Source organism: Protopterus annectens, chromosome 9.part0, assembly GCF_019279795.1.
Source record: "Protopterus annectens isolate FY-2018-M chromosome 9.part0, PAN1.0, whole genome shotgun sequence".
Taxonomy (NCBI): domain Eukaryota; kingdom Metazoa; phylum Chordata; order Ceratodontiformes; family Protopteridae; genus Protopterus; species Protopterus annectens.
Genome location: NC_056743.1, coordinates 1,275,801,911 through 1,275,816,744, shown reverse-complemented (window position 1 = coordinate 1,275,816,744; position 14,834 = coordinate 1,275,801,911). Strand labels below are relative to the sequence as shown.

Below are 14,834 nucleotides of genomic sequence, written 5' to 3'. Positions count from 1 at the left end.
GGGGGCGCATCTTTTTGCAGGGTGGCAAGCCCTCCCCAGTGGGACCTCAGCTTTGTTATAGAAGAATTGGTTGTCTTTCTAAACAGGTTGACAACATTTACAGTGAAATTTCCTATGTTTTTAGTAGAAATTAACTCAGCCAGAATAATCTCAGAATTGCGTGCTTTGATGTTTAAGGGTGTCACTGAACGCCAGACCTTCTGTTATGTTCAAGATTCTCCCAAAATACTGCCCTTAAATCAGTCTATCCAGCTTTCAGTTGTCTGTCCTAAACCTCAAAACAGAGGAGAAAGGCTGTTATTCCCTCTGGATATATAAAATAGCCTAGATGTTATACTGATAGAACAGAAGGTGTCAGGTGTATGGAAGAGCTCTTTGTCGCCTTTATGCCGTGGAAAAAGCATACCAGCCTCCAAACAAGCTTTTTCTCGGCATTTAGATAACTGTGTTACCCTCTACTCTGTTGTGCAAAGGACTCCCAGGACATATAAAAACCCATCTTAAGAGCAGCTGCATTTTTGAAACTTTTTAGCTCAAGGCATTTAATGATGCAGCTTCCTGGGCATTGTAAATTAGACATGTGCCTGAGAATCTGAGTTGGATTTACTGCAGCAGTGTTGTAAGGCAAATGCATTTTTTCACTCTGTGTGCCATCGGAGTGCTTTAGTACTCTTCCAATCCATTATGAATGGTAGCGTAGCAGGGATCCTTACAGTGCAAGTAGTATAGCTGTGAACATGCTTAATCATAAAAGTAGACGTTGGAGTACAAGGATCAGTGCTGCACTGTAGACCACTTCCATCACCCTGGATCTTTATTCTCTTTTCCTGGCTTTTGTTCTACCCCCCCCCTTTCTTTCTTGGTGGACCTTAACATTATAGCCTAAGAAGGGCTTCCCTTGCCATGTCGCAAAACTGTGCACACCTATTAGTGAAAATTTTTTCACACAGAAAAGAACCGAAAATGGCAAGGGCTGCTTTTCTCCCTTTTCTGTCAAGCATCCTGCTTGCATCCTTATGTAGGGGAGACCAGTTCTGCTCTGAAAGTCTGTCCAGGCTGGTAGATGTCTGCTTGTGGCCAATTCCCATGCATTCATTATATTCGAATGTCTACATTAACACACTGAATGTGCTCACCAGATACTGAATATGCTCACACAACTTTGAGTGCACTGCATCAGTGAGATTTAGCATAAGGAAGTGTTAGATTTAGACACACCATTTTTTTTCAGTAGAGAGTAGTTTCTGAGTCTGTGAGATAGCATCACGTCTCTTACGCATTTGAATTCCCCTGCCATTTTCTGTTGTACTGCTTTGTCTGACAAATAAAACTGTTACAGGCTGTCCTCGCCATTTTTTGTGATGCTTTGCTTTCTGATATTACAGTGCCTGTTTTCTTATAGATTTATGGGTATATACTAGGCTAATGACCACAAAGACCTTGGAACAAGCCTATTCAAGCTTTCTAAATGTATCCAGCAATTGTTTTTGCACTAGACCTTATTGTAGGGGTATATTTTAATCTTTTTATGTAAGCTGGAGCATAGCTGGTCAAGCATTTACTGGCTGTCTCTGTCGGTTAGAAGAGACACAAGTCTTCTGTTTTCTTTATTTTTGTATGACTAGTATTCTTTTTATGAAGAATGAACTCTCCCTTGTACTTTTTGTAACTTAGTGTGGTTTAGATTGGATCTTTTTATGCCTCCCTGCAAAAAGTGTACATACAGAGCTTGCATAATTTTGCAGTCTGTCCTCTGGGAAGCCTTTATGTTGTCTGTGCTGTAGCAGTGATAGCATCTTCCAAAGTTAACACAAGACTCGAGATAGTTGTAAAGATTGAACACTCAGAGGGGATAGCTTTCATTTTGTGGCTAATCATGCTTTTCTCCATGAACTGCAACCTTTCTTTATTCCTTGTTGTAATAATTTCGCAGGTTTAAGTCCTCTGTTACATTTACCTCCAAGTCTGTCTTGGCTTTTTTTTTTCAGAAATACTCCTGTGATGTGTAGTCTTTCTGTGGACATTGTCTGAAAAGTGCTTTGCTTTAAGTCTGTTGACTTTCATTTCACTGGTCCATCAGAATCCTTTCTCATCCTCAATATCGTTCCCTACATTTACTGCATTGCATGTCTCTTAGTTGCAGAAGTGTATGCTTAATGTGCTGTAAATGCATAACATATTTAACAAGTTAATCACTTGTTGGGTTGTGTAATCCTGAATGTTAATATATTTTTAGGTGTTAGCTTATTCAAATGTATGTCATGTGCCTCTGCTGAAAAGGGGCTTTGTCCAGTTGGACTTGCCTAGTAAATGAAGGCTAATATATATATATATATATATATATATATATATATATATATATATATATATATATATATATATATATATATGTATATATGTATGTATATATGTATGTATATATATATATATATATATATATATATATATATATATATATATATATATATATATATATATGGGTTCCCTTCAGATGATCGAAGTTTTAAAACTCCGATTTACATATGGCCGAGACCATATAATCGAAGTTCTTTGAACATTCTGAACAGAGATCTCCGTACAGTGTGGAACGAGAACTTTTCCCTTTTCCCCGCTGTAGTGCTATCTCGGAGTTGGTATATTTAAATAGCAGAGGGGGGTGCAGGGGGGCTTGCCCCCTGCAAAAACATCCAGGAAAATGTTTTTATTTTGTTTTTCTTTCAGGTGTTCGAAGTTTTGAAACTTCAATCATATGGTCTCAGCCATATGAAATTCAAAGTTTTAAAACTTCGATCATCTGAAGTAGATCCATATGTATATATACATACATATTTTATTATCCTTTGGAATTGTCTTTTATAAAATCATTGAAGGTAACGCACTCCATTGCGTACCTTATTTAGAGAATGGTAACAGTCGCACAACATTGCTTACCCTGTGGGACCAAACTTTCCATTTTCCTTTCCCTATGGTAGATACCATTTCCTTTTTTGCAAAAGTATCATTTTACCCAGGCAGCCACTTGAACTAGTCATGGCATGTCTAGCTTCTGTATCTGCATCTGTATCTGTCTGTTGTTTTGCATCATTTTACGTGATTTACTAAAATGTGTATCGAGTATTATAATCTAGCATTGTCTTAATGTTTAGGCCACCCAGTCAAATCTTGTATTGTCTTTCTGTTTAGGTCACTCAGTCAAATAATTTGACTAGAATTATGTGGCATGACTGTCTTGGTCCTTGAATACCAAACAGGCTTTTCCTTTAGAAACAGTTTCATAATTTTTTTTTTTGCAGAAGAGGATATGTAGTTAGTGCAGTGGAATAATGCTGGGGTTTCGAGTGCATGTGATGCAAGTTTCATATCCCTCCCCCCTGTTTTTTGGGGTTAGAGTTGGTGTAACGATTAAAGTGTTATCATCACAGACACAATGTACAGGTTTTGATTCTCACCTTTAAAAAGTAATTTGGCTAGGCTTAAAATGGCCCACACGGCACCTAGTTTAGTACTGACCTATGAATTATTAGGTTGCATAGGAGTTTACAGTCTGGCATGGTGATATGAGTTGTACCCTTGTAAAAAATTTTGGCGGGCATGTTGTCTAGGTTTTACATATGTGCAATCATATCTCCATTTAGAAGTGTCTGATAAGTTGTAGAAATGGACATGTTAGATTTGGTTACTATATGAGGATTGTTTTGAGTAGGGCAGTGGAAGCATTTGCATTTCCCGATACAATAATGAGGTTAATTAGAAGGATATGTGAGGAATCGGAGGCAAAAATCAGTGGGAGGATTCCTGTCTGATGCATTGTGTCTGAGCAGAGGAACCAGGTGGAGTGTCTTCTTTCCCCTTTGTTGTTTTTGTTATGTTTATAACCATTGGCAAAGAATCTAAGGGACAATTCAATTCAAGGATATAATTAGTATTGTTTTCAAAAAAAGTTGGCTTTATTTACAAATATTATTTTGTGCCTGATGGAGCCAGAAAAGGACATCTCATTCTTATGGACTATTTTGAGACTGGTCAGGGGTTGTTTCAGGATATAAAAGTAATTAAGATAAAACAAAGACTATAGCTATAAACTGTGTACTCGTATATGAATTGGTTCAGCAATACCCATGTTTATGGGAACATGTTAAAATGTATTTAGACATGTGGATTAAAAAGGATTCAGTTATGGGAGATAACGATATGTGAGAAGTGACGAAACAAAAGATAATGCAAAAAAACTGAGAAATCGGAAGCTCTTGCCTATGGATATGGAAAGCAACAGACAAGCAGTAAAAAATGTTTAGTTGCATTAGTTTTATTCACAGGTCAGGTATATTTTTATCTACCAGGAGAGAAGTTGTGGATAGTAATTAATAAGAAGCTGAAGGATTGTATTTGGGAGAGGAAGCGGACAGTAGTCAAGTTGGCTAAGTTGCTCCTTCCAAAATAACAATGAGGTTTAGGATTACCTAATTTGAAGGAGTATTTTAGCGCTACACACTTAAAGCTCTGATACATAACACAAGCAGAAAGCTACAGTTCAAAGTTTAAGGGGATGATGAAGCAGGTGGGTGAGATCAAGAAATAAGGAAAGAATGGCAAATCCTTAAAGAGAATAGTTTTCATAAAGTATCGGAAAGTATAACAAGAACTAAGCCAACATGGGAATGGAGACGGGAGTTTCTCCCAATAGGGCTGACTGCAAGTATAGGTAAAGAAAATAGACAAGAGGGGGCTGGAATTTACTGAAGGAAGCTGGCAAAGGAACCAAGGCAATGGGAACAAATAATTAGAGAAGGAAAGAGAATAGGAAGAGGCCAAGAAGGCATTTGAATTGCATGCTTGTGATTGCTTTTCCTTTTCAGGGATTGGTATCACAGTATTTTATTTATTTTTTATGTGACATTTTTAACCGGGTTCGTTTGACTGGACAAAAGTCCCTTTTCAGCTGAGGCCCGAGGAGAAAAGCTCCAGTAGTAAAAAAAAAAAAAAAAAGACAATACTTATTATGCTAAAATAATTACACAGGATTGAGATTTTAAGGAGCAAATTGGCTAACAGTTAATAACAAAGTCAGTTATTACAGGTGAATAATGTATAAAGAAAAAAAACTTGCGCGTACACAGTACAAATAAGTGAAAAGTAATTCAGGTAAAAATAGCAAAATTAGAATGTACAACATGTAAGACATAGTAGCGTGCAACCACTTACAAACAAATATAGGATGATAGATGAAAGAAGAATAAATGAGAGAAGGTCACCAGTTAGGAAAAAGAAAGTGGAGAGACAGAGAAGTTATAGTATAGAATATATAGAGGAGAAGACTCCCCAGGTAGGAAGGAGTTGTAAAGAAAGGTCAGGCAGAAACACTAAGGTTGTAGAAGCTAAGAGGACAACATACTGATTAGTAATGTTTTGTTTTACAGAAGAAGGCAGGAATTATGGCGGGTTATTATACAAGCATGTCCATGATTTACGAATGTTATCTTTTAGTGCTATTTTAAAGATTCTAGGGTTAGTGATCTGATATGTAGTGGTAATTTGTTCCAAGTATTTGCTACGGAATCGCTGTAAAGTCCTCTGCCAGTAATTTTATTGGACCTGTAAACTTGCAGAAGGTTCTGTTGAGAGCTACAGAGAGCACGTCTGGGAATGTAGCACTGGATGAGAGTAGACAGAGTGGGACAAGATGAAGGTTCATGAAAGACTGAATGAGCCTTGAGAAGCTGGGGTAGCAGGATTTGGTGATGAAATTCCAGCCAGTGCAAGTTTTTTAGGGCTACACAGTGATGAGTGCGATAATGTTGGTTGGAAGCCAATTTTGTTGTAGGCAAGTTCTAATTTTGTCAGAAGATTAGGTTGGAGGTGTGTGAATACAGGGGCAGCATAGAGTAGTGTGGGAAGTAAGAAGGCTTGTGCAAGGGAAAGCCTTGAAGCATTTTTGAGAAATTGTCTGTGTAGTAGGCCAAGTTTTTGGTGATTTTTTTTTTTAATGCATTGCTGAGTGCGAAGATCGAATTTTAGATAGTCATCAATAACAATACTTAGGAGTTGTGTAGGGCTCAGTAGAGATGACTGTGTTGTTCAGTGATTAGACAGAAAATGTAGTTTTGAGATGTTGGACAGCTGTAGGGAGAAATTTGGGTTTCTCTGGATTCGGTAACGGTTGGAAGTAAGCCAGTTTTTGACCAAGTGAAGGGACTTTTGGGTGAGGGCATGGAGGTGAGTGATGTCAGGGCAGGAGTTGATTGTGGAATTGTCAGCTTATTGGATAATGGTAGAGAGGGGGCAAGAAAAGTGGCGGTCATTTAATAAAGATGTTAAAAAGTAGAGGTCCAAGGATGGAGCCTTGGGGAATGCCGGTTTGAACAGGTAGAAAGGGAGAAAGGTTTGATTGCCATTTCACAGCCTGGAATCTATTAGTGAGGTAGCTGGAGAACCAATATAGTGCAGAGTTAGAGAGGTTAAGTGTAGATAGTTTGGATGGTAGTAGTCTCGGAAAAGTGGATCAGAGGCTTTGGATCGGTCAAGAAACAAGCAGGAGACTAACTTATTTGTTGGGGGAATTTGCGATGGTATGGACAGGAAAAAAGGGATAGGGGAATCTTAAATGAAAGACCTGCACTGGTTAAATTTTTAATTGAATCTAGAACAGAACCCACTGTTAAAAATAAAAAAAAAGGGGGGGATAATTATTAAGGCATATAAAATATTGCACAATAACTATAGGAATCAATCAGAAGAGGTCAGAAAAGATTGGGAAGAGATTAGCTATGCAATTCACATAGAAACAACAGAAGGTTATATGCATGGCTTCCAAATATGCAACAATGTCTAGAAGATGAAGGATTTTTTTGTCGAAGTTTTTGCATATAGTTTTATACTCCATGCGGACTCCAAATAATTTTTCCTGAAGTAGATGGCAAATGTTGGAGGTGTGATGAGAAAGAAGGATGAAACTGGGAACGTATGCTTTGGGAGTATAATGAGTTGGCAGACTTCAAAAATTCCCTACAGATTACTCTATCAGGAGTACTGAGCGAGCAAATGAGGGTAACTAAGGAAATTACTTTTGTGAGCTGGGGTACAGGATCTAAATTGCCTAGATATAGTAAGACCTTGTTAAGTTTAATTCTAGTAGCTGCCAAAAAAACAATTACTAGAAAATAGAAATTAAAATATAAACCAATTGTAATTGATGTAGTGAATAGAGTAACAGTGATAAAAGAACAGGAAGTAGTATATTTCTAAAAGGGTAGAAGTAAATTACATATAGAAAATAGAATTGTGAGAAAAATATATGCAGAAAATAATGTTGTGGAGGAGGAATAAGGTTTAAGAGAGGGAACTGAATAATTTAAGTAATGTTACTTAGCGTATATGAGGTGTAGAAATAGATGTAAGTTATAATGTTTGTAAATGTGAACTTGTTAATGTGGCTGATTACCTTTATATAAATGTAAGTCTTCCTCTGTCATAAATGATAATTCAATAAAGGTGTTTAAAAAATGTGTGTGAGGATTGTGTTGGGAAGAAAGGCAGTAGTGGCACTTAAAGTAGTCTGTATGCCACTCTCTGGTATTTCATCAGGTAGTACTATTAGACTCCCCCAAAACACTGTAGAGTTGAAAGTGGGTACCTGCAGCAGTATAAAATTGGTGTTGGGGGAGCACATTCAGAAGAAAATAAACTACTAAAAATAGCAACAACTTCTTAACCAAATTGGTTTGAACTTTCAGCACATTTGAGTTTTCATTATTTTTCTACTCATCAAAGGACAAATGTGACTTGAAGTATTCCGTGGAAACTTTTTGTTGGCTTTGGTGTTTGTTTTGATAATTTTTTTGTGAACCTACAGTACATTTCTATTTCATTCATAATGGTTGGAAAATGTTGGTTGTTTTTGTCCATGCAGGGCCAGTACCCTCTGGAGCGGTTAGTAATAGGTAGTAACTGGTATGTACTAAATAGAAGTATTTTTGTGCATTGGATGGTGGATGCTGTATGCAGGCATTAGATGGCAGTACTGGTTAATTAACAGATGATGCTGCCTGGATTGGTTTGTACAGTTTGCAGACTTGCATGAAAGTGTGGTGATTACAGCAGCAGTTGGTTTCTGGTTATTGCTAAATGTCAAATTAAATAGCCACATGTATGTAGTATGCTGTTTGGTGAAATTTTAGGCAACTTACTGAGCTGCATTACTAGCTGTAAATATTTCTTGGTTATATAATTTATTAACTGAGTATATGTTTGTTTTTACAGTGGTGGGCCAGTTGTGGTAATGGTGCAACTGGAGAGAGAGGAGGAAGTAACGGGACCTGTGATAGCACCACTCTTCCCACAGGTACAGTAGCCAACAGAAACAAATTATTTATATTTCTTTTTTCTTTTTCTGTCCTAGCAGACCTTTGGTCCTAGCTTACATTCTGTATGCATCAGGTGCACTATGTTGTGCGTGAATCCTCGCAAAGTTAATGGATTTAAAGAGAAAGAACGTAGCTTCATCAGTCAGTTCTATGTGGGAAGAGCAGCCAGAGTCATCCTGGATGTGTAGGAACTAAATTAAGAACAAAGATTTAGGTGCACCTGAAGCCAATGTATAATTAGTTTGAATTCCTGCTCTGTGCAACTCCCTCATTAGCCATTCATGGATTTATCTGTGTCATTGTCACTGTTTCTGTTTCGGTTTGACAGTATCCACTGACACTTTTATTTATACATTTTCCCAGCTGCTTTATAGTGACCAGGTTGTACACCTTCCATGTGACAAGGTGAGGATTGTATTTGTAAATAGTTTGCAGTTCTGAGCTATTAGTCACCCTACGGCCTGATTTGTATAAAACATGTGGAAGTACTTTAGGTGTGATCCTGATGTATTATGTAAAATCCATTCTTGATATGATATTGAATAGGAAGAGGCCAAGAAGACATTTGAATTGCATGCTTGTGATTGCTTTTCCTATCAGGGATTGGTGTCACAGTATTTTATTTATTTTTTATTTGACATTTGTTAACTGGGTTCGTCCGACTGGACTGCAGGTTTTGCATCCTCTGTTACAGAATGCGGAGTCATGATAGTGTGTTGAACCTTGCACCACATCAGCGTACTTAATCACAGAACCATCTGGCAATCAGCACTGGTAGTGCATTTAGTTGAGCAGTAGTATATACTTTGGCAAAATATATAAAAGTATGTTGATCAGTTGTACTGTGCAGTTGGGGAGGTAGATTTGAAAGCTGCAGATCTGATGTTAACTAGTCACCATTCCTCACATTAGGGTCTTGGATCTGATATCGGATCCAAGCCGGCATACTTAGAACACAGCTTTGCTCAAGCTCCCCCCCCTTCCATAATGCTCTGCTACCCTACACTTCCTCAGATCTCGTTTGCCGCTCAGTCAGTCAGATGCAGATTGCTCAGCTCCTGTTTGTGTAAGTGCATTTAGCTCAAAAATTTGAAATTTCTTATTTTTGTGGTTGTACTGTTAGTGGGTAGTTTTCCTCTTTATCTATCCCCTCCCGGTCGAGTCTTAACCTTCTTAAGTCCCTTTCTCCTCTGGGTTTTGTTTTCGACCTAGTTGTTTGTGGTGTGCAAGAGTTCTTTCATAAGTGTGTGAGAGTTCTGGATGGATTTTAGGCTTTGAACCTTGGCTTGTTTGCAGGTTCCAGTTTTGCTTGCGGTTAAAACGTTAGGTTTTAAAAGGTGCTCCTCTTGTGAGCAGAAAATGCCTATTTCTGACTCACACGAGGAGTGCATTTACTGTCTTGGCAGCGACCACCTCGAGGTGAAATGCAGCGTTTGTGCCACAGTCAACCTGAGGGCTTTGGTCGACTGTCGAAATAAGTTGTTAATCAAGGGTTTGGTCAAAGGAGGGCCCTTGGTCATTGCTTCCCCAGCCAAGGCTGGCCCTCCTGGGGCTAAAAAGAAACTTCTGTCGAGGAGGCCCCGACCAAGTGTCCCAGGCTGTCGGATCCTAGGTCCTCAGATCCAGCTCCAGCCAAGGCAGGTTCAGATCCAAGATCTTCGGGTCCTAGGTCATCTAGGGAGTCCACTTCTGGATCCAAGGGCTTGGACCCTAAGCTCTCGGATCCGATGACTTCGATGTCTCCCCCCGGATCCAGGGACCTCGGCCTCGGATCTGAGGGGTGGCACCGTACCTTCAGATCTGACCTTTTTGGATCAGAGGGATTCGAGAATTATTTCCTCGGATCCTTTGCTGAGCTCTGTTCCAATTTGGTCGGATCCGAGAGTCATGCCAGAGCCTATAGTAGTGGAGGATCTTCCATTTGATCCTTTGCCCCCTTAGCAGCTGTCTTCTCCAGCAAGATCTCGTTCCAGGGAGTGCAAGAGAAGACACTTGAGCTCCAGGCACGACTCTCCTATTAGGTCCTCCATCTTTTCCCAATCTTCCAGGAGTGTCCTTCCTATGGATATGGACAGGATGATGTGAGCCTTCCTGAAAGCTCAGATGGATTTGGGGCTTCCCCAACCCATAGGTCAGGGATCCAATCTCCCACTCCCCCTTCGATCGCTCCTCATCCAACCAGTTGCTTGGATTCTCAGGGAATGTTGAGTGGGGTGGAGGCTAGGGGAGTTTTAGAACCCAGTTCAAGCCCTTCCCTGATGGAATCAACAGCTGGCATTGTTTGTTCCCCTGGGACAGTTCACCCGGCTGGCCGGCCCTGTCAAGCCAGTGTCCATGGGATTGGATTCGGGCCTGGGTTTTTCGGACCGGTCTCTTCCCCTGGGTGCCTCGGCCATTGACAGTTCTGGTCCGGTGCCATCCGGTGGGGTGGCGGGTCCACCCTTTCTTCTGCCAGGGTTTTGTCAGCGGAAGAGGGGGATGGAACCTCTTCTAGGCCTTCCGGGTGCTAAAAGATCCTTCTCTGCTATCAGAGCTGCCTCTCCCATGCACAGTTCTCCTACCCAGCCCCAGTTTCTGAGTGGCTTGTCTCATCCTGCTCCAGGTCAGCCCATCCGAATTATTCTCCAAGGGGATACCCCCTCACAGGGGTCCCTTCCTCTTCTGAGTCTTCACCGCCACCCCTGGTGGAGGAAGTTCCCAGGGAAGAGGACTTGTAAGAGGAGACATCTCGACTCCCCTATGGAGTCTCTTACCGAGGGCATGGATGCCGATGAGGGGGAACGGGTCCCCAAGATCTCCGCCAGAGGACGTCTCCATTAGAGACATACAAAAGATCCTCAAGGCCAAAGGCAGTTGGTCTACCCAAACCCCGTCCTCTCAGGAATCCGTTTTCCTGGAGGCTTTCGGTACGGGGCCATCTACCTCCTGAGTGTCCCCCCTGCTGATCCTCTTATTGATCTTGTGGCCAGCAGGGCCTGGAAGGAGCCAGTGCCCAAGAAAGCAGACACATTTTTGAGCCCTCCCCCAGACACAACATTTTGGTCCAAAGTGGTCCTAGTTGATGCTATTGTGGTGGCTGCTGCCACCAAAAAGGAATTGGCAGAACAGAGTTCTTCTGTCCATCCGTGCATTCGTGAGTCAAGGGCCATGAACATATTTGGAAACCTGGTGTTACTTCGGCTGCTTTCAGTCTTCGAGTTCTAAATTACCTGGCACATTTTACCCGTCTCCAGAGGGATTTGGTAAAAGAATTGCCTTCATCCCTCTCTGGGTCCATGTTTGAAGAGGAATTCAAGGCTATTTCTCCAAAGCTGTCATCCCTTCATTCTGTGGCGAATTCATCCATGAGACTCATTTCCAATGCTGTGGAAGGGTCCTCATGGGCTGCGGGCTCATGTATCGCTATTAGGCGTCATACCTGGCTACATTTGAGTGGGTTTACAGAGGCCTTCAAGACGTCATTTGTTAATGCCCTTTTCGATGGTCCCACTCTTTTTGATCCCACTGTGAAAAACACTTTAACCCGCAGTGAACAGGAAAGGAAGACCTTGTCGGCTGTTGGGATCAGGTTTTCTGCCCCTCAAAGGTCCTTTTCCAAGACCCAGAAGGGGAGTAAGAAAATGTGGTTCAGGAAAGCGCAGTCTCCCTTTCACGCTGTTCAGGAGGATTCCTCTTCCAGGGGACAGGGAAGAGGTTTCAATGGTAGACATTGCCAGAAGGGCAGAGGAGGCCCGCAAAACCAACGTTCCAGGGAGCCCTTCTCTGAGAAACCTTTACAACGTCCCTGAGGCGTTGCTCAACTGTCTTTCCCTGGAGGCAGTCGGGGGTCAATTATCGCTGCACCCCTTAGCTTGGGCAAGTATCACAAATGATCTGTGGGTGTTAGCAGTTGTATCCAGGGGCTATTACATTCCCTTTTTGGAAACTCCCCCAATATTTAGTCCTCTTCCAGACGTGCCACCCAATCAAGAAGAGACAGCACAAAAGGAAGTCATAAACCTTCTTCACAAGTGAGCCATCCAACAGGTCCCCACAGGACAGAGAGGATCCGGAACTTATTCCCGCTTCTTTTTGGTTCCAAAGAAAACAGGGGACCTACATCCTATATTGGATCTCAGTTGAGTAAACCAATTCATGCGAAGTCAAAGTTTCGGATGGTCACTGTACATTCGATTGTGCTCCTGTTGCACAACAACGACTAGATGTGCTCAGTAGACCTCCAGGACTTGTACTACCATGTAAACATGGATCTTTCACTTAGAAGTCTATCATTTCCAATTCCGGGCCCTGCCCTTTGGACTCAGCTCAGCCCCTGGGTGTTCACCAAATGTATGGCGGTGGTAGCAGCTCACCTCCGACTGCAGGGAAATCCAAGTTTTTTCCTATTTGGACGATTGGCTCCTGACGGCCCCCACAAGGCATCAACTACTGGACAATATTCGCTACGTCCTGTCCCTGTTCCATCGCCTGAGGAATCACAGTGAACATTGAAAAATCCTCCCTGACTCCAGCACAAAAATTAGAATTTATAGGCACTCTGTTGGACACCACCTCTCCGATTGCAGCCTTATCTCCTCGAAGGGTGCACTTATTCATGACCAGGTTCAGACCTTGCTGGAGCTAACCTGCTGTCCAGTCTCACTCATTGTCAGGGCTCTAGGATAGATGGCTGCAGCCATTTACTTGGTTCCAATGGCTCGATACCACATGAGGGTCCTTCAGTGGACCCTCACATTTCAGTGGTCAGCATGGCACCATCCTTTATCTTTTCTCATTCAGCCCACCTCAGTGTGTCACAAGCATCTGTCGTGGTGGATTCAATCTCCGGATCTCCTAGTTGGCAGACCTTTCATTCCTCTGACTCCTGTGGCGACAGTCACCTTGGATGCTTCCCTCTTGGGGTGGGGGGGCATTTACAGGGACAGATGGTCTAAAGGACTTGGTCGGCCGCAGAGACCAAACTGCACATCAACGTTCTGGAGATGACAGCAGTCCTTTTATCGTTGCAAACCTTTCAAGACTGCCTTCCTCATGGGACGATTGCAGTTCTATCAGACAACGTGGCTGTTGTGTGATATATAAACAAACAAGGGGGTACACATTCTTATCTGCTGTGTTGCGAGGCCATGAGGGTCTGGGAGTGGGCGATGGCCACGGGGCACTTTCTCATTGCAACGCACATTCCCAGAGCATCAAGTGTGTTGGGGAACAGACTGAGCAGGGCTATATTGACTCCTCACGAGTGGTCCCTGAATCTATTGGTGGCTCAACAGATCTTCCGTCGGTGGGGTTATCTGAGTTGTGATCTGTTTACAGCTCCTCTCAACCACAAATGCAGCAATTTCTTTGCATTGATCCACCAGAGGGGGAATCCCCCAGAGATGCGCTCTCCCACGATTGGCCTCTGGGTCTCCTGTATGCCTTTCCTCAGTTACTCCTAATCCCCAGAGTACTTCAGAAAGCCAGACGCCTCCAGAGTCATATCCTCATTGCCCCCTTTTTGCCTCAGCATTTGTGGTTCTCCCTTCTACGGTCTCATTTGAGGCATCTACCCTGGGTGTTCCATCCAATTCCGGATCTACTATCTCATCCTTCTCTTCTACCGCTCCCAAAGTTTCAGACCCTACATCTGACAGCATGGTGTGTCCACTTCCAGTGATTCTGGCTAAGTCCAGGCTAGCTTCACCCATGAAGGAGATTATTCTTGCTTCCCATAGGTCTTCTAACAGAAAAGTTTATTCTAGTAAATGGAAGAGGTTTGCGGTTTAGGTGAAGAATAAGAATTTAGACCCCCTTCTCCACCCCTATTCCCGAAATACTTCTCTTCTTGACCCCTCTCTTTTTAAAGAAGGAGCTAGTTTTTCCACTGCCATTTCAAATTTTCACTTTGGTGGTGATTCGACCCTTTCTGCACGCCTCTGTAAGGCCTTTTTAAAAGGGATTTTTCTATTAAGGCCTCCTGTTAAACATCCTTCTCCTCCATGGGATTTGACTTTGGTACTTGAGGCTTTAACAAAACCTCCCTTTGAACCAGCGGCTTTGTGCGATATTAAATTTCTCTCCTGGAAGACTGTCGTTTTCTTGGCAATTACTTCTGCAAAAAGAGTGTCGAGCTGCAGGCTCTTACTGTCAAGCCACCCTATTTAATTTTCCATAAGGACAGTGTCTCTAAAACCCGATCCATCCTTCATGCCTAAAGTGGCTTTATCTGCGAATATCAACCAATGTATTCACTTACCAGTATTTTTCCCTAACTTTTCCAATAAAGGGGAATATATTCTGCACACATTGGGCGTTCGTCAACTTCCCCTTTGTTTACATCTAACGTGAGAATTTAGGCATTCAGACCAGCTATTTGTGGCCTTCTCTGTTAATAGAAAAGGCAGGGGTGTTTTGAAAGTCACAATTTCCTGTTGGATTTCGCAATGTATTTCCTTTATTTATTTTTCAGAGGGTATTTCCTTAGCCACACCA

The 14,834-nt window shown here is 41.9% G+C and overlaps 1 protein-coding gene across 2 annotated transcripts in view; it reads left to right on the top strand.

The window, feature by feature from the left end:
- The window catches only part of SNRNP200 (small nuclear ribonucleoprotein U5 subunit 200), a 1,344,735-nt gene that overhangs the window by 1,312,345 nt on the left and 17,556 nt on the right, over positions 1-14,834 (top strand). For both annotated transcript variants that reach the window (XM_044084204.1, XM_044084205.1), the window contains one exon: positions 8,257-8,338. In XM_044084204.1, the coding sequence (XP_043940139.1) occupies positions 8,257-8,338 (82 nt within the window). The remainder of the gene's footprint in view (positions 1-8,256; positions 8,339-14,834) is intronic.